We start from the raw sequence: 25,932 nt of genomic DNA on the forward strand, positions 1-25,932 counted from the left end.
TCTAGCCTCTTACTAGCTGTTACTAGTACTACTTACTTGCTCCTTAGTTATGAGTAGGGGAGTTTCTTTGGCTCCTTTCACTGTTTAATGAGCATAGTAATATACTTACCATATATTGTTGCCTAAAGGAGAGAATTAAATGAGTTAATTCTTAGAAAGTACTTAGAACACTGGCTGGCACATGTCAAATACTCAAGAAATATTTTTACTACCTGTTTGTTACCTCTTTTAGGAAAATGAAATCTTTAGAGACATGGTTATCACTTGGAGGAAGTTGCTCTGTGAAAGAAATAACAGCAACATAGTTTTACAAGTGGCACCTTAGCATTTTAAAGAAACTTTCCCAACAATGCCATGGCACCATGGGTGAACTTGAGGACGGGTAGCTCAGTTCACAAAGACATTGGAAAGGTCTCCTGTAGGATGACAAAGCTAAGTGATGTCTTACAATCCAGGCCACTTTTCCTGAACACACTTTTTGCAAGAAGCAGGGTGGCGAAGGCTCTGGTTAATTTACAGGGATTTTACCATGACATGGGCTCAAGCAGTGAAACTAGTGGGACAAGAGTAAAGCCGTCCTCTGTCGGGCTGCATGGAGAAGAAGCCTGCCGCGTGTGAGAAGGATGTTGTGGCTGCAGCCTGGTTTGTGGGGGCACAGCAAGGTAAGGCTGTTTCAGACAGTGCTCAGCGTCACTGACTCCCTGCGGTTAGTGTGAAGGGAGCAAAGACAGCAGCGTTGGCCTGGAGCCCCAGTGCTCAAGGTGCTGCTTTGAGCCCAGTGTGGCCTTTTTGGGGCTTTAAACTGCAGCCACAAGACTCTAGTGGCATCTCTTTCCTGATTTGTTTTGACACAGACTTAAAAACAATATTTCACTCTGTCCTTATGCTAAGAATCTTAGAGTGAATGAGCATGTAGACTTGTGTGTTTCAGGTGCAAAGAACCTTTGGTGATTCTTCTAGTAACAAAGGATGCCCTGCTAAGCTTGTGTCAGAGAACATGGCAGAACCCCTGGAGGCAGAAGGAGACAGTGAGGACACAAGGACTCAGATCGATTTGAGTATGGGAGACCAAGAGAACAACAGGTGCTGTGCTGACATTAACAGAGATGGGAAATTAGTGGGGGGACCTCTTCCCAGGAAATCTCAGAGATGGATGGGACCATAAAGTCATTGAGCCAAATGACCCATTAACGCTTGTATCCCCTCTGCTTCCATTGTAGTCCTCCCCTAAGGAACTGGCCTGGACAGGATAATAACTCAGCAACTAGAGTATGGTAATGGGCTCCATATAAACTTAGTCAAAGCACTGTAAAGAAACGTGAGATGCCCATATGAAGAAGCCTATGCTGAAAGGCTTCTTTGGGGAGATGGATGGTAGGGAAGCAGAGCTTAAAAGTTGATTCAGTAGAGAGAGAATTGCAGTAGGAGCAGGAAAAGGGTAAAGTTCTGGGCTCCTGTTGTGGCTGCCAAGTTCCCTGCCACAACAGCAAATTTGATTCAATTTGCTTTGAACAAAACCCTCTGTCTTTATTTGTAAACACCCCACCCTGTGTTTGTGCAATCAGCTTTTTGAACCCAAGTTGAGTGAATTGCATAGAGGATAGCTTTGGGGGTTAATATTGGGTTCCCTGTCTGCCTATTATTTACCAGCTGTGTGACGTTGGACCAGTTATGTAATCTCTGAATGTCATTTTCATTATATGTAAATGACGATCTTACAAGTATCTGCCCCCCTGAGCTGTGAGAACCAAATGAGATAATGCCTATAAAGCTCTCCACACAGTGCCCGACTCATGGTGAACCCTCAGATGGCTACTACTGTCTACTGTTATCAATTATTAATATCTTAACCTTGTTTTTGGATCCTCTTTCTCTTATTAAACATAGTCTAATTAAAATTTATTTTAACATTGTGTCTACCTTGGTTACAATCTACCTGGATTCTACATCTGTCTCTGCATTTCTTTGTTGATGTTTTGTATGTGAGGTGGGTAAGACAAATGTGGTATTTCCGATAGCAAACAGTCCACTGAGGGGAAGACTTAATGAATAATTCATATGATGAAATTTTTGTGTGTGCTAAAGTCACTCCACTGGTTACAGATTCACTTATCTTTGCACTCAGTCTGTATTTGTTTACCTTGTTCCCAAGGATATCATGAAGATACCAGGAATAATCCTCTAAAATGCCACACTGGTAAACAGAGAAGAGCCACCAGGGTAGGCACTTCAGATCCATTTCACAAATGCAGTAGCTGGAGGATGTGGTCATATTTGGTGCAGAAGCAGTGTCAGAATGATTTTAAGATGGCTGGACATTCCTTAGAGTTGTAAGACTTGAAAGGCCCTCAGGGAGATGACCACCTCATACATTCTCCCTTTCTCTGGGAGAATCTTGTGCAACCCCTGGTTTCACTAAGTTCCATTCCTTGCCTGTTGTAGGAACTGCAGTGGAAAATCTCCTTTTACATCTCCAGGTCATGCCAGTCACCACATCTATCCAATCCCGATGCTGATTAAGAGACTATGATGCAGTGGCGAAGACCCACCAGGGAGACCTTTTGTGAGGTGGTTGCTCACCTACTATTTAGTTGAGTCAATGGGCCTCAGGAGGGAGAGCCTGCAATTTCCTTATTTAGCCACATTGTGCAAGAACATTATTATATAGCAAGGAATGCTGTTGGTTCTGCTTTTGCTTTTTTCTGTTGTAATGTAATGTCGCCTTGTCTTGTTCAATCCTGAATGAAATGTGGCTTAGTGCACAGCCTGTGCTCTTGTCATGATATTTTACTTATTTGTACTCCATTTTCAGATATTCCTCTGCTCCTTTCTCTAGATTAACTAGAATTATCCAGTAATAACTAGCATTACATGTGAGTCAGCTAAGCAGAAATTTTGCAATCTCTGTCAGAGTTTCTTCTCCATCTCCCAAGCTTGCTGCGGGGTCGTCTGTGACCTTGAAGACAAGGGTTCTGGGAATGAAGCCCGTGAGAAGCAAATGTGGGGATGTGTCATTCTCTGGAGACAGAATATAATTCCCACTAACAATAGCAATTGTCTTTGGATGTTCATTGTTTTAGTGATCAATCTAAATGTGGTATTTCCATGCCTTTTGCACAAATATATCAACATAATTTAGAGCTGGCTGTGATTTTAGTCTTGGTTTTGGAGCATAGCAATAAAGAAAATTCACAAAATTCCTGACTTCATGGAATTTACAATCTAGTGGAGTGACAAACAAAAGAGTAAACATATAGTTTATCAGATGTTGACCAGTGCAATGGAAAAAGAAACTGTGGGTGAAATGTGTAGGGGTGGCGGGTTATTTCTGTTTTGTATTATGTGTTGAGGGAAAGCTTTACTGACTAAGTACCATTTAAAAAGACACCTGAAGGAAGTCAGAGGACCAGTCATATAGATATGTGGGAAAAGAAATCATTCAGGTCAGAAAAAGCAAGGGCAAAGGCCCTGAGGCAGGATTGTGCCTGGTGTATTCCAAGACCAACAAGGTGGATTTTTTGCTTAAACGAAGTGGGTAAGGGGGAGAATAGCAGGACATGAGATCAGAGAAGCAGCAAAGGGAAAGATCAAGGTGAGGACAGACTAGACTCTGCATGAGATGGGATGCTAATGAGGGTTGGTGCAAAGGATGACATGACTGACTTGCATTATGACAAGTTCCCTCTTCTGGCTTGGACAAGTTGAATTTTCAGTGACCATTAGCCATCCATGTGGTAATTAAGTGAATAATAAGAGAGAAGTTTGGATTTCAGGGGAAGAAGGGAATAGAAATTTCACCATTAGCCTCTATAAAATCCATAAAGTCATGGAAATGGATGAGTCATCCAGGGATTGAACATGGACAGAAGGCTGTGTGCTGGGGCCCTCCAACATTTAGAATAGAAGTTGAAGATCCCTCAAGAGAGCCTCAGAAAGAACATCCAGGGAGGAGACCCAGAGGGGGCTTCATAGAAGACCAGCCACTGAGAATACGTTATTACTCACTTTAAAACAATGCTTATTTCTGGTACATATCACTGAATTTGTTGCTATTTTATACAAGTAAAGAGATACAGTTTTACATCTACTGATACAGGAAACATGTTCAATTAAGAAAGAGTTATGAATAGATGCCAGGAGCATGACTGTATTAGCAGCTGACAATGCAGCCTTCTCCTCAGTTAGTAGGATGAACCTTGGAATTTTACTGCATGTAGAGCAAGAATTACTAAATGTACCTGGAAGTACTGCCCTGATGTGGAGCTCTGGGGTAATTTTCACTACATTTGCCTAATGGAGGTATTTCTCAGAGGGATTGTTCAGGACTCATGAGTGCATTTATTTTTGAACGTACTGTTCTGGTGCCTTCTATTTTCAGAATCCCTTCAAAATGCACTCCTTCTTACTTGGAATTTTTGCTCTGAAACTTAAGGTTTATTACAGAATATCCTCTGAGTTAAGGAAGGCCCTCTTTCCAGGGCCCATCATAACCTAGTAGGGGTCATTTCTATGTTTAAATAACAAATATGACAAACACCATGTTTATATTTTATGTTTGGAAGATTAGTTGCCAAGTTATTAAAATCATATTCTTGTCTTCATTTCTTTTCCTCTGTAAGTCTTGAAGGAGATCTCTCTCCATCACTTCCTTGTACATGCTCATTCCTTTGGAGAATTATTTTAATATCCTAAGAGAAGAGATTCAAAGAGAAGTTGTAAACATTAATGAATGATTTAGAATTAATGATCATCTAATAGATGGCAGTGATTAAACAGTAAGTTGTTTTTAGTTTTTTCTCCTTTGAGAGTATTGTTCTCTATTAGTTTGAATCCTGCCCTGCATCTTACTAGTTTTACCCTTAGAAAGCTATGAAAGATCTAGGAGCCTGTTTCCTCATCTAATAATGGAGTTGTCATAATTTGTAAAAACAGTTACACAGAGTTTGGCACGTAATAGGTAATCCAAAAGATTATTTCCCTACTAATGAATAAAAAACAGTATTCACCTTCTATTCATGGAAGATGCCAAATTAATCATGTCTATAGATTTGTAGAATTTTAGAACAGTGGATTATTTGGCAGAGGGGATGGTCTCATTTCTCCCAAGTTTTTTAATTTATTTTTTAATATCAGGAATAGAGGGATCTATTTTTTGTCCACTAAAAATAACCAGATATCTTAGACTTTAAATCTCAGTTATCTTACAAGTAAATTTAAAATACTCACACAATGTTAAAGGGATATGAACACATGGGAAATGCATAGAATTATATTTATGCAGTTCCATTTTCTTCCCACACATTTAGGGAAGTGTTTTAAGAATACAAGTTTTTTTCTTCAGAGCTAGGCTCCAAGGTTTCCATTTGACTGAGTCATTTTACTCATAAACATGAGTTAGTTTGCTATCTGAGTTGACTTTTGCTGAGTGATACGCACATTCCTTATATCCATCACTGTCAGGAATCATAATGAATCATTTTCTTGATGGACCTTTTCTTTGAAAATACAGATCTCTTACAGCCAAAGGTCAATCTTGAGCAAACTGGGTGACAAAGAACAGCTGCTCACCATTGACCTTTCTGGTCCTACCTAACATAATTCTTGATAACATGTCTCTTTTGAATAGTATATTTATAAGAACCAATGCTGACGATTGGATGCTAACTTGGGGATTAAAGAATGAACTGACATGTGATTATTTGACACTCCATAGCATGGGGAAAATGATAAGCTCCAGGTATTTAAGCCAGCCCTTGTTAAATCAAGGGGCATAATTTTCAGTACAATTAACAGAGAAAAGCCTCAGAGAGTCTGGAAATGTTTGACATGGGTATTTTGAAAATGCAAAGCTCTGAAACAGTCATAATATTTTATTATAAAGATAAGGGAAGTTAAAGCATATTTTAAAGTCAGATATCTTGAAGAACAAAGTGAGATGAAATTCCCTCCAAGTCACATGTGTATTTATAGGCATTTTGTCCTCATATAACTGGACCCTGGCTCATTCATTTATAAGACATTCTCCTCTGACATTCTGATTTTAAAACTAAAAGATTTATTGTGATCTCTTATTGAATGGAAACCTTAATTTAAGGATATGTGCTCAATTTATAGGTTTGCTAAAAGAAACTTACACTTATTCAGCATGTGCTCATTATAAGAAACTATATTTATGAGGTTGGCATAGAAAATCAAGTGTTCACTTGCATTTGTAGATACATTTGTCATAGGAAATTAGCTGACTTTACTAACAACCCAGTTACAGTATTCTCGTTGATCTTGTTAACATTTAACCAAAGCATTTTTTAAAATAATTTAGGAACATTAATTGAAAATAACCTCTTTGTATAAGCTTTATGTAAGTTGAATTTAACTCAGTGACTTTAATAAAATAGCTATAAAATCTAACACAAAATATGGATCTTCCACGTAGGAATTGGCACATGGAGTTTCCTGGGACTCCATTTTAGACCCTTCGTCATCATGGCTGGGACCAGGGAAAGCCAACTTTGTTTCCCAAGAGCAGACACTGAATTCAGGAAATGAAATGGCAGCTTTGATGTCTGTCCATATGTACTTTCACATGGCTCAGAAATTTTTCCTTGCATTGCAACTACTAACAAACCAGTAATAGTGATAGTTATAATCATAGTGTCTAGCATGTATTGAGTGCTTTCTATCTGCCAAGCACTGAACTAAGTGCTTGGTGTGTAAGTTAGTTCATCCATAGAGGGACCCTGGGCATATGTATGATAGGCCTACTTTACAGATGGAGAGAGTAAGGCACCATGAGGTCACTTGTCCAAGGTCATGTTTGAACCCATTTGGTGTGAGCCCATTCACTGTGGCTCCTGAGCCTGCTCCCCTGGCCACAAAGCCAAGACACCTCTCAACAGGAGCAAAAGTAAAACATATAAAAATAATTATGCATACTCGGTTGTTTTCAAATATGTATTTTTTTAATGTTGCTGCTTCCAAACATGAACCTTGTAAACACAGAACTGTCAGGCAACAACCTTCACTTCCCACTGTTTATAACAGCAAACAACATTTTAACCTGAAAAACCACATTCTAGCTTTTGCTCTACTTATCTAGAAAGATCTTTAAATAACATCACTGTGGTTTAAGTTCATTTTAAAATGTGATCTATTTACTTGTACATGGATACCTGGAGCAAAAAATGATGACAGGATGAGTCGTAATGGTAACCGAGTTTTCAGAGATTCCCCCCCACCCCTTCTTTCTTTTTTTTTTTTTTCTTTTTTGAGAATAGAGCCCCTTACTGGAAAAAAAAAAAAACCAAACTTCTTTTGTTTTAGAACATCTGAATGTAGGCTTTTCAGGTCCTAGGTTCAGCTCTCCTTGACTCACAGTAACATGAGTGAGTTCCCGTTACAGCTGCCCGTGGTCCTCTGTGGTTCCTCCGCGGCGCCTCAGGGAGGAGAGGAGAGGAGGTAAGGGGCCAGGAGAGCAAGAGTGGAAGAAGGTGACTCAGTAGAAGCACTCCGGCAACAAAGGAACAAACCAACTACCAATGGACAGACTGACTGACTGGCAGACAGACAGAGTCCCCTTCTGCTGTTGGAGTGTCAGGCCATCCGGCTATGCGAGACTTGTTCCCTGGAGGTCAGAAACCCTCCAGCTGGGTTGCTCACAGCCAGAAGAGTCCTGTGCAACTGGGAAGATTTGGGGAATGTGCAGAGGCAGGCTTGGGGGTCAATGTCATGGTCCTCTGGGAATATAGTGGGTAGTGGCCCAGGATGTTAGGCATCCTGATACACTGGAGACAGTCATGCAACAAAGAACCACGGTGTTCAAAATACCAGTGGCATTTCAGCTAAGGTGCACTGCAAGCTGATGAAACTCCTTCCAGAATGAGGGAAAAGCAGAAATTTTAAAAAGCCCTGTGGATTCCAGTTTTCCTTGGGAGTCAGAACACCTCTTCAGGGGCGCGATTCTCGAAGGCCGTCATCGGTTGGCTCTTTTCTTTTCTCTTGAAAATGCTAAATAGAATCTTGTCTGTAAGTTAATCATATTTCATTATTCTGGATGTTCCCAAATTATCCTGACTTTGTAGGGAGTTCTCCCACTAGGGGAGAAGACTACTGTGGCATCATTTTATGTTCCTATGTATACTTGATAATGTAAGCTAAATCTTATTATACATAATTACAAGGGATTTTGAAAATCATTTTATTGGTTCAAAATAAGAGGACTGTTCCATGAAACATGGGGCAGACATGTAGGATAGTATGCAGTCAGAAGTGATGGGCTTTGGGAACCTACCTGATATAGTATGGCTTTTGCTGAAATGAAGACAAAAGCGGGTCACATCCTCAGGGCTGCTGACTCCCCATCCTGCACTTGACACTGACTCATTGTCCTCTCTCCACCCCTTGTCTGGGCCTGAGGGGCACTGACCTCACTAATTCTAGGGTCACACTGACTCAGGCCCTCCTCAGCCTAAATAGTGAAGAAAACTGGTCTTTATTAATGAAAACATGAAACCTAAGATACTGAAAAGGGACATGCAACACATTGGTTTCAATGCAAACAACAAATGTTTGTGGAATGTATGAGAATAACAACTTGGAACAATAGTCTATACCATGTTTATAAAACTTGGAAGCCTATTTAAATAAAGAGATATAAGTAACTTTTAAAAAGAGCTTTGTTAAATGTACAGACATAATATGACATGGTTAAGAGGCAAGGAAACACTTAGGGATGAAGAAATTAATTTCACATCAGGCCCCTGCTCAGAAGCCTATCCATAAACCATTGCTTTTCACATGGAACCCAAATTCCTGTGTGACATCTAGAATCTTCACAATCTGGCCTGATCTTCTCCACTGGATGGGGTCACTCTAAGCCCTGCACAGACCACTCTTCAACCCCTGGGCCCCACTCCTCCATACAGTCCTGCTTCCATGCCTTTGCCCAGGCCCCGCCTTTCACCTGGGACACTGCCCTCTCTCCATTTCAAAACCAAAATACTTGCAGACCTCTCCTCTCCCTCCACCCTGCCCATCTTTGAAGACTCAGTTTCTAGAACAAAAGAGGCTCTTTTGAATTCCTCTAACTGTGTGCTTGGGTAGTTTGCCTTCTATCATTTTCTTACAGTTCTTGAATGTAAAAATCCCTGGCAAACAGAAGTGGGATTTGCTTGAGGTCAGCACCTGAGTTTGGGATTCACTTTTCTGTCTCCCATGAACCTTCCACTACCAGCCTCAGTAAGAACTTGGTATTGAAGAGTAATCATAACAGCCATCAGTTCTGTAGTACTTGCCGTGTGTCAGGTACCATGCCAAGTGCTTTATGTGCAGGATCTCAGTTAATCCTCACCACAACCTATTGAATAGGAACGGCTGTTACTCCCATTTGACAGATGAGAAAGTCAGGATTGAGAGAAGTAAAGGTCGGGTGCCTAGGGAGCAGCAGCCCTGAGCTTCAGTCTCGTGACGCTCTGATTCCAGAGCCCTTGTCCTTCCCTGCTATCATCATGCTTCATTGCTGGGAGAGCTTAGTGTCTGCTGGCTTGTTAGAAGTCAGTTTCAGTCATGACCAATTTCAGTCATTTTAAACTTATATTAAAAAGAGGATCAGAAATTCAGAACAAATAAATTTAGGCACAAATATATTTCAGTCTAGACAGTCTCATTTCTGGTCATCAGAGGTTATCACTGAGAATTAGGAGAAATACACCTTAGACCACTTTCATTTTATCAAAGTAAAAGTGCCCAGCAAACCCACTGTAGTCCAAAAAACTTGCAGAAGCCAAACGGGGGAACTCGATGCTGCTGAACAGGGGTGGAGAGGGTTAGAGCAACTCTGCACACCCTGCGGGGCTCGGCCTCCGCCTGCTGTCGCCCCTGCCGCTGGAGACGCCGGCTGGCTGTAGTGGATGCATGCTAGCACCTGCAGGTGGGGCTGGCTTGGGAACCATGCGGGCTCTTGAGTGTAGTTTCACCTTTCTTCCTTCCTTCCTTTTGCTGGGTTGGCCCAGTTTCTATGGGTTTTGTCCTCAGTTTTCCCATATTGCACACTGTTTCCCTGATTTTCTGTATATATTGTCACTGTCTGCACTATGTAGACTATGTGACCGTGACTAGAGGACAATGAACTATGTTAGCACTTATCTGCGGATCATTGTCTCCTTAGTTCCCTTTGGCAAGGGAGGATTCTATTCTCTATACTCTTCAGTTACAAGCTAGAGCCATTAGATGGCTAGAATGATCCAGAACAGCAATACTGCTACCCACCCATCTACCTCCAGTCTTCTGTTGAAAATACAAGGTAGCCCCATAGTCCTGATGAAGCTGCTCCACAGAACTCATAGTAACATCAACAGTATTCTTTCTGTACCTCCCACAGTGCTGACGGTACCCATCCTGGTGCTGAGAGTACCATATCTAGTGCTGACGGTACCCATCCCAATGCTGATGGTACCCCATCCCGGTGCTGATGGTACCCATTCCCAGTGCTGACGGTACCCATCCTGGTGCTGACAGTACACTTCCCCAGTGCTGACAGCACCATCCCAATGCTGACAGTAACCATCTGGTGCTGTACATCTGGCAGTACCATTCCTAGTGCTGACGGTACCCATCCCTGTGCTGATGGTACCATCCCCAGTGCTGATGGTACCCATCCCAAAGCTGACGGTACCCATCCCAAAGCTGATGGTACCCATCCCCGTGCTGACGGTACCCATCCCCAGTGCTGACGGTACCCATCCCCGTGCTGATGGTACCATCCCCAGTGCTGATGGTACCCATCCCAAAGCTGACGGTACCCATCCCTAGTGCTGACGGTACCAATCCCGGTGCTGATGGTACCATCCTCAGTGCTGACAGTACCCATCCAAAAGCTGATGGTACCATCCCCAGTGCTGACAGTACCCATCCCCATGCTGATGGTACCATCCCCAGTGCTGATGGTACCCATCCCAAAGCTGATGGTACCCATCCTGGTGCGGATGGTACCATCCCCAGTGCTGACAGTACCCATCCCAAAGCTGACGGTACCCATTCCCAGTGCTGACAGTACCCATCCCCGTGCTGACGGTACCCATCCCCGTGCTGATGATACCATCCCCAGTGCTGACGGTACCCATCCCCATGCTGATGGTACCATCCCCAGTGCTGATGGTACCCATCCCAAAGCTGACGGTACCCATCCCCAGTGCTGACAGTACCCATCCCCGTGCTGACGGTACCCATCCCCGTGCTGATGGTACCATTCCCAGTGCTGACGGTACCCATCCCCATGCTGATGGTACCATCCCCAGTGCTGATGGTACCCATCCCAAAGCTGACGGTACCCATCCCCAGTGCTAACGGTACCCATCCCAATGCTGACGGTACCCATCCCAGTGCTGATGGTACCATCCCTAGTACTGACAGTACCCATCCTGGTGCTGACAGTATCATCCCCAGTGCTGATGGTACCAATCCCAGTGCTGATGGTACCATCTGAGTCCTGATAATTATCTCTATTGTGCCTGACTTTGCTGCCCTTTGGGAACTGTGTGCTGACCTTTCTGACCTGAAGCTATTAGTGGCTTGGCTTTCCTTGACCCTGTTCTGGCAAGTCTGGCTTCTTACCCCTCTCTGCTAGTCTAGAGTGGAGATGTGCTACCATGCCCTGAATCTGAGCTCAACCGAATTAAGACACCTTTAGGTAATACTCACAGGAATTTTATAGTCTGAATAACTTGAAATCAGGTCTTGAATAAAAGGATGCTTCAAAAGAACAGCAAGTTCAATCGGCTCCAGATTCTTGGCACCTAGTTCCTGAAATACTTTTATGAAGCTCTTTAAAGAAGAGAAAAATGAAGTTAATTAACTTTACAATCCTTCAGATGTTAGAAAATGCATTTAATAAAGCAATTAGCCAGAATTTACATAATGATACATTTTGAGAGCAATTCCTTGAAAACACATTAAAAATTGAGGGCAACTTTTCTTATATACAGGTTACCCCTTTTACAAAATAATCTAACCAACCTCTGAGTAAATGTTCTGTGTCTTTAGGTGGCTGGCAAATCGGTTGGTGTCCTGTGCTTCTTTTCCTCCTCGGAACACTTTGAATAGTGTTTCCATGGAAATCTTTTCAGTGTTTGCATTTTTGGGGATTTCTTCTTTTTCCTCCCTTTTCTCTCTTAATTTCCTTTCCTCACTCATAAAATTTTCCTGAAGTTCAGGATATTCCTCAATTGGACTCATATTAGTAAAGGAAGAAGTCTGCACAATTAAATGAAGAGAACATGAGGGCAGGTCTCTCCAGTAATAGAGACATTTTAAAAACATCAATTTTGTCACATACTTTTTATGCAATGGAATGATAGTGTGTACCACAAACTAGCTAAACACAGTCTAGAAGAGAATATGGTAGCTGCAAAAATCCAAGACCAGTTCTGCTGGTAGTTTACTGAGGCTTCAGTATGGGGTATATCTTGTTCATCTCCATACATGCTTCAGCTTACTGCATGGCCAGGTACATAGTCTTCAATAGACAGATCCTGGAATGAATTAGTGTAGCATGTAATTGTGCACATGAATGCAGGTTGTTAACAGGATTTGTTCTGAAAATTGACTGCAGTTGAGAGGTTGTGGCAAATTAACCTCTCACGCTTGATAGATTCTAGGAGCTTCATAAACATTTATTTGGATACTGGAGGTTAAATCCTACTAAATATTCAGAAGGCAAAATAGAAAACAACTTGCACATGGAAAGTTAGGTTGAAAGTCTTACTGCTGCTCTTTGAACTTAGCCAAGGGCCATGAACTCAGGCCCTGGCATTTTGAATATAGTACAGAGTACATTGTTTCTGAAGCAATTTCTTATGTATCAAACACCTGAAAAAAATTCCTATCCTTTGACCCAGTAATTATAGATCTAGGAGTTGATTCTAAAGAAATATTCATGTGCACAAAGAATTTTGCATATGGGTGGTCATTCAGTGTTACAGCAAACAGAAAACCTGTGGTTCCCCAAACGGGGGAATCATGATATAAATTATGCTGGATCTCTGTGTAGAAAACTATACTGGCCTAAGAATTATCATTTAGAAGAGTATCTAGTGACATGAGAAAAACTCATAGATTAAGTACACTGAGAAAACAGAACAAAGTTAAATACACTAGGATTCTCATTTTTTAAAATGTATCTCTAATTATTAGTGAAAAAAGAGATACATTAAGGAGTTAACAATGGTTACCTCTGGGTAGTAGAACAGGTGATTTCTTTTTCATTTTGTCTTGCACTTTCCAAATCCTTCACAGATTGACATTTATTGTATTTACTGTAGTAAGTGTGCATATGTGTATGTGTTTCTGATGATGAGGCAATCAGTATTTAAGGATTTGCTATAGAAAAATAGGTATTTTCAGAATGTTGACTGGCCTTAGGTCAGAGAACACCTGAGTGCTGATTCTCCTTCACCCCAAGGAAGAAAAAAATGCTAATTTAGGCTTAAAATAAGAGGTGAGTGCCAATGTCTGTGAATATTCAAATCAGTGCAAATTCTTTCCAAATAGTCATGTAAGTCCCTTGTATAAAAGAATTGTGACCCAGCACAGAATTAAGCTTCTAGGAGTAGTAAGTGCATGCAAGGGATTTGCAGGGGCTGTGGGCAGTGTAATAAAGACAGATTGCATTTGCTCTAGCTCTGTGTGGGCTGGGTTTCTATATCCTTTGGTAAATTGGGAATTCAATGTAATCTGAGAGAAAGAGAGAGAATGTTGTGTCAGGTAAAGGTTTTTGGAATTAAGTATAAATCTCTCTCTCTGCCTATCTATCTATCTATCTATCTATCTATCTATCTATCATCTATCTATCTATCTATCTATCTATCTATCTATCTATCTATCTATCTATATCTATCTACCTACCTGCCTATCCAGGTTCTTCTCCATTTTAAATGACTGAAATGCTACATGGCAGAAATGTTTCCACCTAGGAAACTTGGGGATGATCACATTGGCTACTTGTCAATAATTTCCCAGGGCAATAGGACATTTAGTAGAAAGAAATGAACATGGTCAAGCTGTAAAACATCTTGCTGAGTGAGTGGAGGATGAATGAATTTCTATTCAGAGTGCAGCATATGTGCTGTGTGAACAACATAAAGAGAAACTGTGAGGAGCAAATGACTGGTTGGGTTAGATGAGCAGGTGATACCAAAATGAAACAGAAAAGGAAACTGGTCTCTCTAGACTATTTACACAATCAGAGGAGGACTAGTTTTCAAAGGCCCACCATCATGGAATAAATGAATTTTCAATTTTAGCTAAAGGTAACAATTTAAACATTTAAAATTTTAGTTGAAGTTTTAGTGAAGAATCCTTAACTTACTAATGTCAAAGGATGCTTTTAAAAAGTTTGCTAATTTTGCTCTCTCAGGGGTTGGGACAGAATAGACTTAGTGATTCAGTAGGAGTGAAGTTGAGATGGGGCCCAATGGCCTGGCTCAGCATCCCGGTGGGATTGCAGGATGTGCAAGAAAAAGTCACTCTCACCACAGACATCTCTGCAAGACCATGATTTGGGATGTGGGTGTATGAACAAAACCAGGGGTGCCATTTTGGAGTAAAGCCAGTGCTTCTGGATGAGCAATTACTAGTGACATAAAAGCTCTGTGTGAGTCACATTACCAGCTAAGCAGCGGGACAGACTGTGGCTCTCGCAAACACTATGTCACAGTCAGCTAACTCTCAGAGGCTAACAGACTCCCGACAAATGTGTCCCTGGAAGGGTGCCTGGCAATGCATTTTTCTCATTTAATCAAAGGCCCACATCTCAGAAGCAGAACACGTCAGTCCTTGGGACAAATGTGAGCAAAGTGTTAAGGAACAGAACGGAATGAAAATTTATGTGTTTCGAACCCCAGGGCCTCAAACACTCTACTGAGATGCTTTAACAAGGCTTTCAAAATGGGAGATTCAAGCTCCCAATTTACTGAATTCTAACATCATAACCCCATACCACACAGGCCAGAATAAATCATTTTCCAAAATTTCACCTTATCTAAGGCTTCCCTAGGGCTAGTGCATACTCATGAATACTTTGCTCTTGAGTTTCTTTTAAATTACCCAAGAAGCTGTGTAAATAGAAAGTCTGAGCCACATTGAATAAAACAACATGAGTCACAGAAACAGGATAAAGAACAATGACAAAATAGGGAGATTTCCAGTTGTTTATGTGGGAAGCAAAAGCAGAGATCTGAGTACATGTCTTGAGAGGATCTCTGGATTTGTCAGAGGTGTTATTTCTGCGCAGGCTCATCCTGGCTTCCTGGGACGAGGTTGCCCCGGAAACGAGAACACAGTTGGAAAGGCCACAGAAATGGAGCAGCATAATTACAGGCAGGATTGTGAGGAGAAGGGGCAAGAATGAGGGAAGTGGGTAGAGACTGCATTTCAAAAACCCCAGAATTTACTGCAAGCCAGGCAGTGTGTGACAGACATGCACTCTGTCCCCTGCCCCTCACCCTGCTTTCACCTCTGTTGGGCAGAGGTCATGGGTCATTTCCTGTGCTGCGTCCTAGGACTTGAGAAGAGTTCTTGAGAGAAAGGGAGCTCCTTCCTGGGTGGGGCCACTAGGTTACAGCAAGGAGTGGTTTAGGGACAAAAGGGATAGAGCTCCTTCCTGTGCTAGCTGGCCTGGCTTCTACCTACCCAGGCAGTTGTCTATTGCTATAGCAACAATTCTAGCACCTGCTTCCTTTTTCCTGGTCTTTCTGCTCACCACAGCCTCCTGGATTCTGCTATTGCCTTTTCCTGGAACATCTACTCTCCTCCTCTCTATTTGGGAAAAGCTGGATTCCATTCTTCCCTCTCTCTCCCTCTCTTCCTTACCATCATGTTCATGAACATTCATTGAACACTTGCTATGTGGCAGCTACTTTGGGGAACATAGAAATGGGTAAATGTTGTCGTCAACTCAGGGTGGAAATAACTTAGCTAAACAAATCCCTACCTGAATTACTAGGTCCCCTTACTTTCCTCCTCTGCCACCCTCCCCTCCCCATGTATTCTCTGCACAGCAGCAGAGATCCCCATCCACTTTAAGTCAGACGGCCAGATTCCAGTGACTTTGCATCTCCTCTCTTGGCAGAGTCAAAGTCAAGGCCCTATGGTTGGCCCTCCAATGACAGAGGCTGACCTACTGCTTCTTGGAATACACCAGGCTCGACCCCACTGGAGGGCTTTTGCATTCAGTGTTATCTTCACATAAAACGCTCCTCCCCAAGAGATCTGAAAGGCTCTCTCCCTTGCCTTTTTGAGGCTTCTGGTTACATGCCTCTTCACAGAAAGACCTTCTCTGACCTCCAAATTTAACAATGCACCCTCACAACAATGCCTATATTTTTCCCTATACTCTTTTTTTCCCTGCAGCATTTATTACCATTTAATGTGGCCTGTATTTTACTTATCTTATTCCCAGGTCAAAGATGGTTCCAAGCACACACAGAGGCTGGATAAATATTCATTGAATAAATGCATGTATGCATGCAATGGCACTCAGCCCTCCTAAAAGGTGGCTGAATATAAAGGGAGCCCTTTGGAGAGAGCTCAGTGTTTCTCCTGGGTGTCAGGGGAAGCTTCAGGAGTGATCTGGCAGTTGAAATAGGCCTTGGATCCTGGGGACGGCTTGGACCCTTCATGATGGGATGAAGGACCAGGCGGAGGGAAGAGCAAGAGCAAAGATAGGGACGTGGGGAAGAAGAGGGCAGAAACCTCTCTGCTGACTGGAGAGACCCCCATGTTAGTCTTTCCTTTACTCTGTAGTCCTTCTAGGTTTGGCACATTATGTCTCATTCTTTCCTGTGTGGATGGGGGCAATTAGATGGAGTCACTTCAAGGGAGCACATTTGTCTTCTGCTGTATCACTTGCAGATCACGGGGCCATGCCAAGGGCATGATTTACAAGGGTAATTAATTAATTAATTACTCAATCCACTCAAATATTTAATTTCATGAGCTCCATTCCAGTAATTCAGGCTCAAGGATAGAGAATAAAACAGATGGCCCCTCCCTACACACAGGATGTTTAGAATCTAGAAAGGAAGTGTGCCCTGAGAGGGGTATCATGAAGGGACGTGCACGGCATGTTACGGGAACATGCAGCAGCAGGGTGGCGGGTATCTGACATTACTTGAGGTCAGGGAAGGTCTCCTGGATGACACATTTAATTGAAACCTCATGGCAGACTATGAGCCAGGCCTGAGTTAACTTAAGGAGGCCCAGTGTATAGGGGGATGCATCTGCTACTTTCCCAGGGGAAGCATACCATATCTAATTCCTTATTTATCTGGGAAAATTTAAACTGGCCTTGTACTGTCTAAAAGGACAGCATTCTTGAGTGAAATAAACAGTCCTTGCTGAACTTTCTGTTGCTGTGTAAGTACTGAAGCAGAGTCTACAGCACATTGAGGTGAAGAGGCCCAAGTCATCAGCTTGCTAGGCATCTGTCTGGCCTTACTCTGGCCCTATGGAAAGGGGAGGACATCTCTGGTCCATCTGCTCAGGGCCAAAATTTGGTGTTGCATCTAAGAGAATCTATTTCTTTCTGGATGTGAAAGCTGTCATAGGAACTTGCAATTTTTGTTTGTTTTTTTCCAGAGGACCCAGGATACTCTATTTTGACAAACACATATGAAAGAAAAAAAAGCTAGGACATCTAAAGAGTTTGCCGTGGGCATCCCTCTCTGCTCTGTGTTTACAAAGGAAGATAGAAATAAAAGCATTCTATCACAAGGCCACAGCTCTGTCCCCAAAAGATCAGGGGAAGACTTAAAAGTCATGCAAATGGGCACCTAGTAAGTACACCACTTAGAAACCTGTTCTCATCCCTTTCCACTCCAAAATGCCAGAGAATGTCAACCCTTTAGAAATGTAAAGAAGATATGAGGTTTTATTAGTTATCAAGCTTTCTTGTCCTTGGATTCAGGAGCTACAAAATGCCAGGTGGTAGGGCTTTGACCTGAAACACTAGCAAGTGTCACATGTATGTGGAATGTGTCTGAGGCCTGAACTTGCTTTTCCCTGGAAGTTCCACACACTAAGACAAGTAGATTGGGTTAGTATCTCTTTTTCATTGATTAGGGTCAGCACTTCATGCAAAATGAAGGCTGTCTTTGACAGAAAAAACTTTGATTCTGCTAAGAAACTTTGAGCAAATTTTAACTACAAGAGCATTTTGTGGATCATGGATCCCTAGTTCTTAATCTAATAACTGCGTTGTGTTCTTATAAATATAACTATTATTTATAATAAGGCTTTATTGAAGACCTAGCATGTGGTGGATACCCAGAAAAATACAGAGATGGGAAAAACAGAGCCTCTCTTGTTAGAAATGTAGGCTCTCCTGGCATCCCCCTCCAAATCCTAATGCTAGTCCATCTCTGGAATGCAATTACCTTTTCTGCAATAAGAGTAGGAGTTCCAATTGGTTGGAAGACATGAGTCCCAGTGGCCACACTAAGGGCCCTGTAGACCCCTTCCATAGGGTCTGGATGGCAAGCAAAATACAGCAGCATCTGTGTGTAGTCAAGCTGGGGTGGATCCTTCTCATAGTCAGCAAATAGCCTAAAGAACAACTGTCACACAAAAAGAATTTCACCAAGGGTAACATGAGTATATTCTGGTAATCAGTAGATGGACAGGCGATGAAGAATCCTTCTAGCACATAAGCATTTATATGGCCCTTATTTGGAGACTTGATTGGCTTTCTTGACCAGCTTTTCTCAATCATGTGCATTAATAACCTGCAGAATATTCTTAAAATTCAGATTCTGATTAAGTAGATAGTTCTGGAGTTGTCTAAGGTTCTGCACATTTAGCAAACTCCTGAGGGATTTCAACAGCTACTGGTTCTGGTCTACGCTTTAAGAAGGAAGTGCCTAGATTCAGAGATACCACATTATTCTCTATTACCAATAATCGACTCAACTATGAACAATTTAATTAAATATGCATGAAGATAACAGAATAAATTTCTAATATTTGACAAATCCAGTAAAAATGTAAATAAAAAAACTTTGATAGGAAAACGCATAAAATCTATTATGCTATAAAGCAGAAGAGCATCTTAGGGTCAATAGGACATGTAAGTTCATTCATTCAGTCACCCTTTTATCAACATTTATGAAGTGTCTTCTGTGGGCCGGGCACAGAGCTAGGCTGGGATGCTTAAGAACACTATCTGACAGTAAGGCATTGACTGTTTTAGGAGTCATGACCCAGCTGGTGGGTTCCTCCAGGTCCCTGTATCTTCTCCATCTTCCCTCTTACCTTTGAATTACTTTAGGGTTGCCAGCAGGACTAAGAGCAGAAGGGAGCCTGATGCTAACAGATGACCATGACATTGTCCCTGGGTGCTTATCTGTCATTTCTTCCACAAGAACCGGTGAATTTTTGTATTATCTCCATTGAATTTGCTCTTATAAATGCTATGCAGGTGTAACACATCATTACTGCCATTGACAAAGAAACTGAATAGTACAAATTGAGGGGAGATGAGTTAAAATCAAGTTCACATGCAGACTCTGTAATTATACAGGCTTGATTTTAAAGTATTGGATGTTCAAAAAAGGTAAGGCTTGCTATGCTCCTAAGGTCATTTAAGATATTATAGCAGGCAGAATTCTAAAAAGGCTCCAGAGCTTCCCACCTGCTGGCATATGTATTTTGTATAATCCCTTGCCCTTGTGTGAACGTGATGGGAAAGTCATTCCCATGAGTAGGTCACTTTATATAGCAAAGATAAAGGGATTCTGCAAATGTAATTAAGGCCCTTAATCAGTTGATTCTGAGTTAATCAAAAAGGAGCCTGACATTGGGCTTGACCTAATCAGATGAGCCCTTTAATAAAGGGAGAGATCTGAAGCCAGAGGCATACTCTGGCCATGAAGGATCAAACTGTCAAGCTGCAGAGAGGGCTATGTGGTAAGGAACAACAGGTAGCTTCTTGGGGCTGAAGATCTTAATTTTACAACTGCATGGATCTGAATCCTGCCAACAACTTATCTTGGAAGCCAATCTTGGCACCAATCTTGGATGAAATTGTGACCACAGCTGACACCTTGATTTCAGTCTTCTGGGACCCTGAGTGCGGCACCCATCTAAGCCATGTCTGGGCTTCTGACTAACAGAAACCATGAGATAGTAAATGGGTACTGACGAGTACTTATTGAAAACCTATGATGTGCAAGGCATGGACTGTTCTAGGTACTGCAAATGCATTCACGAAGAAAGAGATAAAGCTCCTAACTCCTGAGGAGCTTAATTTCTAGAAGGGGAAGACAGACAATAGAGGATAAATAAAACTAAGTAAATTACATAGTGATTACGGAAACACAGAAAACAAAGTAGGTCAAGAAAAGAAATCGGGAGAGGTAAAGAAGGGGACAGACTATAGAACTGAAAAGGTGAAACGTGAAGAAATATCAGAGGAGGGCAGGAAACTAGCCAGCTCGACATGTGAGGCAAGAGCGCTGCAGCAGAGGGCGCTGCTGGGGCCGGGGTCTCCAGGCGGGAGCGTGTCTTGCGTGGTTGCAGAATAAGGAGCCAGCCAGCCAGGGTGGCTGAAGCAGAGTGGGACGGGGCCCAGATGCTAGGAGATGAAGGGAGAGAGGGAAAGGCACCAGGGAGTACAAGGCCAGGTTGGCTATTTGAGAACTTTACCTTTTCCTCTGAGTAAAACAGGTCAAGGGAGGGTTTGAGTGGAAGCTTCCACGAGCTGCCTATCATCTGAGCTGAGACAAGGGAGAAGCAGGGAGGCCTATCATGAGCCTATCACCCAGGGGAGTTCTACTGTGGCTTGTTCCAGTGACAACAGTGGGGCTTGGAAGAAGTGGTCAGATCCTGGATGTATTCTGAAATAGAATTACCAGGATTCCCTGGATGAGGTATGAGGTTTGGAAAAAAGTGACAACTGGGGATGACTCTGAGGGTGGGGGCCTGAGCAATGGGAAGGACAGGCAGAGTTGCCACTGACTGAGAGAGAGGGCACTTTGGGTGAAGATGGGAGCAGTGGGGTGGTAGGGATGGGAGATTAGGTGTCCAGTTTTGGACAGGGTGAGTTTACCGTCTACTAGAATAATATTTACATGGAGATGTCAACAGACAGCTGCATGCAAGAGTCTTACATTTGGAAGAAAGGTCTGGGGTGGAAATAGACATTTGAGATTGGTTAGCTAATAGTTATCAATATTTCAAACCATGAGCCTAGAATGAACATTAATAGATTTCACATGGACAGAAGCTGTGGAGAAGAGATTAAGACAAAACCTGTGGACTTGAATATGGCAAAATTCAATTGTCTTTTCTCAGGAAATCCCTAAGGATTTTAAAATATAGGAGCAGTTGCTCTTGTTGAGGTATGGAAAGCTGGGAAGCCAGGACATCACCTGCTGAACCTTGTCAGTCATGAGGAAGTGCTTGGTCACTGTCAGGGGACAACAGTGTGATTGCTACACATACATGTCCTGGAACTCTGAGGTCATCCAGACGCAGGGACAGCACTAATGGCCTGTCTCCAGGAGCCCTTGCTGGGTATGACTCAGAGGTGAGCCCTGGATCATAGAGAGTACAGATGACATGCAGGGAGCTAGGTGGGACCCTAGATTGTAGCTTAAGTCCTCTTCTTAAGAGGATACAGAAATCTTGGGAGTGAAGGAAACTGCTCAAGATTGTACAATGAGTCATGCGAGAAGTGGGGATAGAGCCCAGGGCTCCTGACCCTCACAGTGCCCTCCTTGTGGGGCACTTTCCCCTGATTTGGCCTCCCCTATTCTAATTACAGCCAAAGAAGTAAACTTGTTTTGTTGTTGTACATTTTCTCTTTGCACGCATTTCTTTAACTAACACTTACATACGGCTTCCTATGTGCCAGTCACTCACTCTGCACAACCCCACCAGAGAGGGACTAAAATAAACCCAGGCACAGAGGGTTAGGTAACTCCATTAAAGCTTCAAAGGTTGTAAGCAGTGGAATCCATGCTCTGACTCCCCGCTTAAGAGCGCTGAGATCTATGTATTGCTGAGCGACCAGTCTCCGAGACAGGGAGGGATGGCGAGCACCGTTCTCTTCTGTCCTCTGGCCATCACACCCACAGGCACACCTGTCAGCCATCCGTTGCCCCATACGAATACTTTTTTCTCTGGCTTCACAGTCCTGCCTCTGTCCCCAACTTTGTTTCTTGCCTCCCTGTGATTCTCCAGCAGTTTGGGTACCAGCAGGTGGGAAACACACCCCTCCTTGGTCCCGGAAGGCTTTCCTTCCAGCTCCTGCCTCGCAGCCGCAGGGCTAACGGGCACAGTCGGCCTTCTGGCTTTAGCTGCTGGGTGAGCAACTGAAGGGCTTTGCCCTCGACTGACATTTCTAAAAACTTTTGGCTGGAAAGTGCTTTTCACTTGACATTATCATATTCAGACTGTTGGTTTCTTTCCAAGTAATGAAAACTCTGTTTACATTGTTGACAGATTTGTTCACTAAATCACGTAGAGATGGCCTTCCAAAAGCTTTACAGAACTGACCTTAGTCCTCCAGTTTCACGTTAGAAAACAACCAACAACCAAAACAAAAAGCTGTTCCTACAACTACCAGCCTCATGTCTTGAACTTCTTCCTTGCTCCATTTCTCTTACCTACTCTCCTGCTAGCATCTAGCAGAGGTGCTCAAAAAATATGCATCCAATTGAAGGAATTGCTCACTTTAAGGTTATAACTGGAGTCATGTTCAATTTTGTATACTGCAGTTTTGAAATAATGGTTGGCTGGAAGTTGAACAATCAATATACAGTTTGCTGTGATGTCTAAATCTACCATTCAGCTTTTCTAATATCTTATTGAACTTGGCTATGTTAAGTACATTCTTCTATTTTAAACATTTACACTGAAGTCAGAGTAGTTTTCATATATTAAAGTTCTATTTTCTTTTGGGGCCTTGGGGATAAAGGGTAGTAGTAGTAATAATAATAATAATAAAATTGATAATATTACTGATACTCATTGATGGGTCATGGGCAATTCTTATGCAAACCCCTGGTATACTGTGAAAGTTAGTCAAGATCAAAGAGAAATGGATGAAAACATATGCCTTAGACTCCTCTTATTTTGTGGCTTCTTCTTCCTTGGTTTCAGTTATCTGTGGGCAACTGGGGGGTCAGGAAGCAGATGATCTTCCTTCTGAGATGCAGAAGGTAAGTAGCAGCCTAATGCTACATCACAGGGCCTATGTCACTTACCTCACTTCGTCTCATCACAGGCATTTTATTACCACATATCATGCCAAGAAGGGTGAGTACAGCACAATAAGATATTTTGAGAGAGAGAGACCACATTCACATAACTTTTCTTACAGTATATTGCTATAATCATTCTACCTTATTATTAGTTATTACCATTAATATCCTACTGTGCCTAATTTATAAAGCAACATTTACCATATGTGTGTATGTATGTGTAGGACAAAACATAGTATATATATATAGGGTTTGGTACTGTCTGCAATTTCATGCATCCACTGGCGGTGCTGGACTGTATCCCCTGTAGATAACGGGGGACTGCCATATTGGTACAATGACGGTTCTTATCCTAAGCTTTCAGAATTGAAAGGAAGTTTAGAGACAAATGTATTGAGCTTCATCTTAGTTTATTTGGCAGATGAGAAAAGTGAGACCTGGAGAGGTTATGAAAACCATCCCAAATCACATAGAGTTAACAGTGGGACTCTGTCTAAGATTTTGGCCCCTGTCTCCTCCCCCAGAGCTTTTCTATGCTGTTGCCTTAGTGAATATTAAAGTCTGCACTTTGGGGATATAGCCAAGGAACTAGGGGGTGAGGGTGAAGTCTAAAACAAATTATAAATGGAAGAAAAGACAAAGAAATTGATCAGTGTTTTAGTACTACATTTTTTAAAGATCTCAGTAGTTACCTCTATAAGGTGCTTCTGCCTATTGAATGGCAGAGGTTCAATAGGATTTTCTGGAATCTTTATATCTTCATCTCCTGTAAACCACAAACCAGCCTACACACAAAATAAAAATGAAAATCATTAAAGTATGATGCTGAGATGTAACTGTTCCTCCAAAAGCCACTGAGATTGACCCTATCTTGCTCAGGTGTCTAGAGCAATAATCTCCAAAACAGGGTGCAGAAGCCCTGGGAATGCAGGAGAAAATATTTCAACTTCTGTCTACTTGTTTTCTGACCTCATTCTTTTGTAATTTGTATTTTAAAAAATTGGATATTGTGTATAATGTATTACTACAGTAGTATACATGTATAATTTATAAATGAAAACCAACAAATTGGAAGTACTAGCTATATTTCAAATGTTGGACTATGTGATGAAGCTTGGAGGTCACTGTCCTGGAGGGGTCTGCACCCATGACTCTAGCTCTCATTCCACACGTCCTGTTCATGTGCCATCTGTTCTCAGAGTCCGGCAGGTGCTGGTGCACATTGTTGGTGCTGGAAAATCTTGGTTGAGTGAGTGACTGACTGACTCAAGAGCTCAATGACCTAATTTTTAATGACACTGCTCTTTCTCCACCCGTCTCAGATACCAGTGACCAAATTCCTTGATTCCCATTTGGCAATGTGTTTTCACCAATTCCTCCCTTCCCTTCCCACTGCTGCCACCTTGGCATAGTGAGCTTCAGTACCTCCCAGCACAGATCACTCCAGTAAGCACAGACCTTTTTTTGGTTCCAGTCTTTCTCTTACTTGTTTCAGCTTGTACCACACAACCATATCAATTGTCTGAAAACTTTAATCTTGTCATATCATTCTTTGCTCAGAACCATTTCCTACTCTCATTCTTTTGCTCACATCATCCCTCCTATCTGAAGTGACTTCCTGTCTACCCATGTAAATTTACATATATTTCCAGACCACATTCAGATGACACCCCCCCAGGGAGGCCCTCCTTGATCTCACCTCTGAACTCCAATTTGTTTATACCACATATTTGCCATTCATGGCTGCTGTTAAACATCAGGTATAAATTTCTTGGTTTCAGACAATGTGTCTAGCAGAGCTTAATTTTTATACATGGTAAGCACTTCATATATATAAGCATTTTGGTCCCAGGTCTTGCTCCCTTACCATCTTCCAGAGTGATAACCTGCTTTCAGCACTCAAGAGCCATTGGCTTGCCTAATCTGATTCTGGTCAGTGTTCTATTCCTTCTTTCCTTCCAAGAATCACCTGTGCTTTCAGAGAAGACTAAAATGGCATTGGGTAGCTTGTAAGGGGCTGCAGCCCCCAGATGTGAGGACTGGGTTTTCTTTTCATTTGTGAAAAAGGAGGGCTGGTGTGGAAGATGCTGGCCTTGTGGAAACCTGGGAGGAAGAAGACTGGGAAAAAGCTTAAGTTCCAGCAGGGGCTCAGGCTTTGACTGTGAATGCTTTTGCACTGACCCTTGTCCAATTGGCTAATTTGTGGAGGGTAAGTTCCACTCTGTGGGAAAATAAAGAGATGAGGAACATAGGTAAGATTTATAGTTTGGGACATGATGGAGCAACAGAGTTAAAAATCACCCTCCTGCCTTAAACAATAACAAAAATGGATATATATAACACATATATGTGACTTTTCAGACAATCAGACAACAGGCAACACTGTATGTAAAAGAAGGATGTAATTACTGAAATAAGGAAAGCATGTGTGGACTCCTACTATTATTCCAGCCTGGAGTTTACAGGCTGCAGTGCCAGGAGAGGCATCTAAATAAAGCCTAGTAGTCTTACTGAGTTCAGAAGACAGATTTTGGAATTGAGGGAGGCCAAGATGGCTAGAATTTTCAGGGCAGAATACTAGAGATGCACTGAGAGAGACAGAGTGAGCCCTAGAGATCTGCAGAGGGATCTCCTCAAGGCTTGACTGAGCCCAACTGTGGATGTGTGCCTGTGGAAAAGA

General features: G+C 42.3%; 1 protein-coding gene across 8 annotated transcripts in view; it reads right to left on the bottom strand.

Annotated features, from left to right (window-relative positions):
• Window positions 1–4,521: 4,521 nt before the first annotated feature.
• Window positions 4,522–25,932, bottom strand: part of SPEF2 (sperm flagellar 2) — a 204,310-nt gene continuing 182,899 nt past the window's right edge. For 2 of the 8 annotated variants that reach the window (XM_073237222.1, XM_073237209.1), the window contains 5 exons: window positions 23,945–24,037; window positions 18,426–18,605; window positions 12,010–12,246; window positions 11,695–11,817; window positions 4,524–4,688 (listed from right to left, as the gene is read on the bottom strand). In XM_073237222.1, coding sequence (XP_073093323.1) covers window positions 4,599–4,688; window positions 11,695–11,817; window positions 12,010–12,246; window positions 18,426–18,605; window positions 23,945–24,037 — 723 coding nt within the window. In that variant the 3' untranslated portion in view covers window positions 4,524–4,598. Of the gene's footprint in view, window positions 4,689–6,862; window positions 9,353–11,694; window positions 11,818–12,009; window positions 12,247–12,305; window positions 13,726–18,425; window positions 18,606–23,944; window positions 24,038–25,932 lie in introns of those variants that run through there. The other 6 variants (XM_073237244.1, XM_073237216.1, XM_073237211.1 and 3 more) reach the window with 6 other exon arrangements.

This window comes from Manis javanica, chromosome 1 (genome assembly GCF_040802235.1).
Source record: "Manis javanica isolate MJ-LG chromosome 1, MJ_LKY, whole genome shotgun sequence".
Classification (NCBI taxonomy): Eukaryota; Metazoa; Chordata; class Mammalia; order Pholidota; family Manidae; genus Manis; species Manis javanica.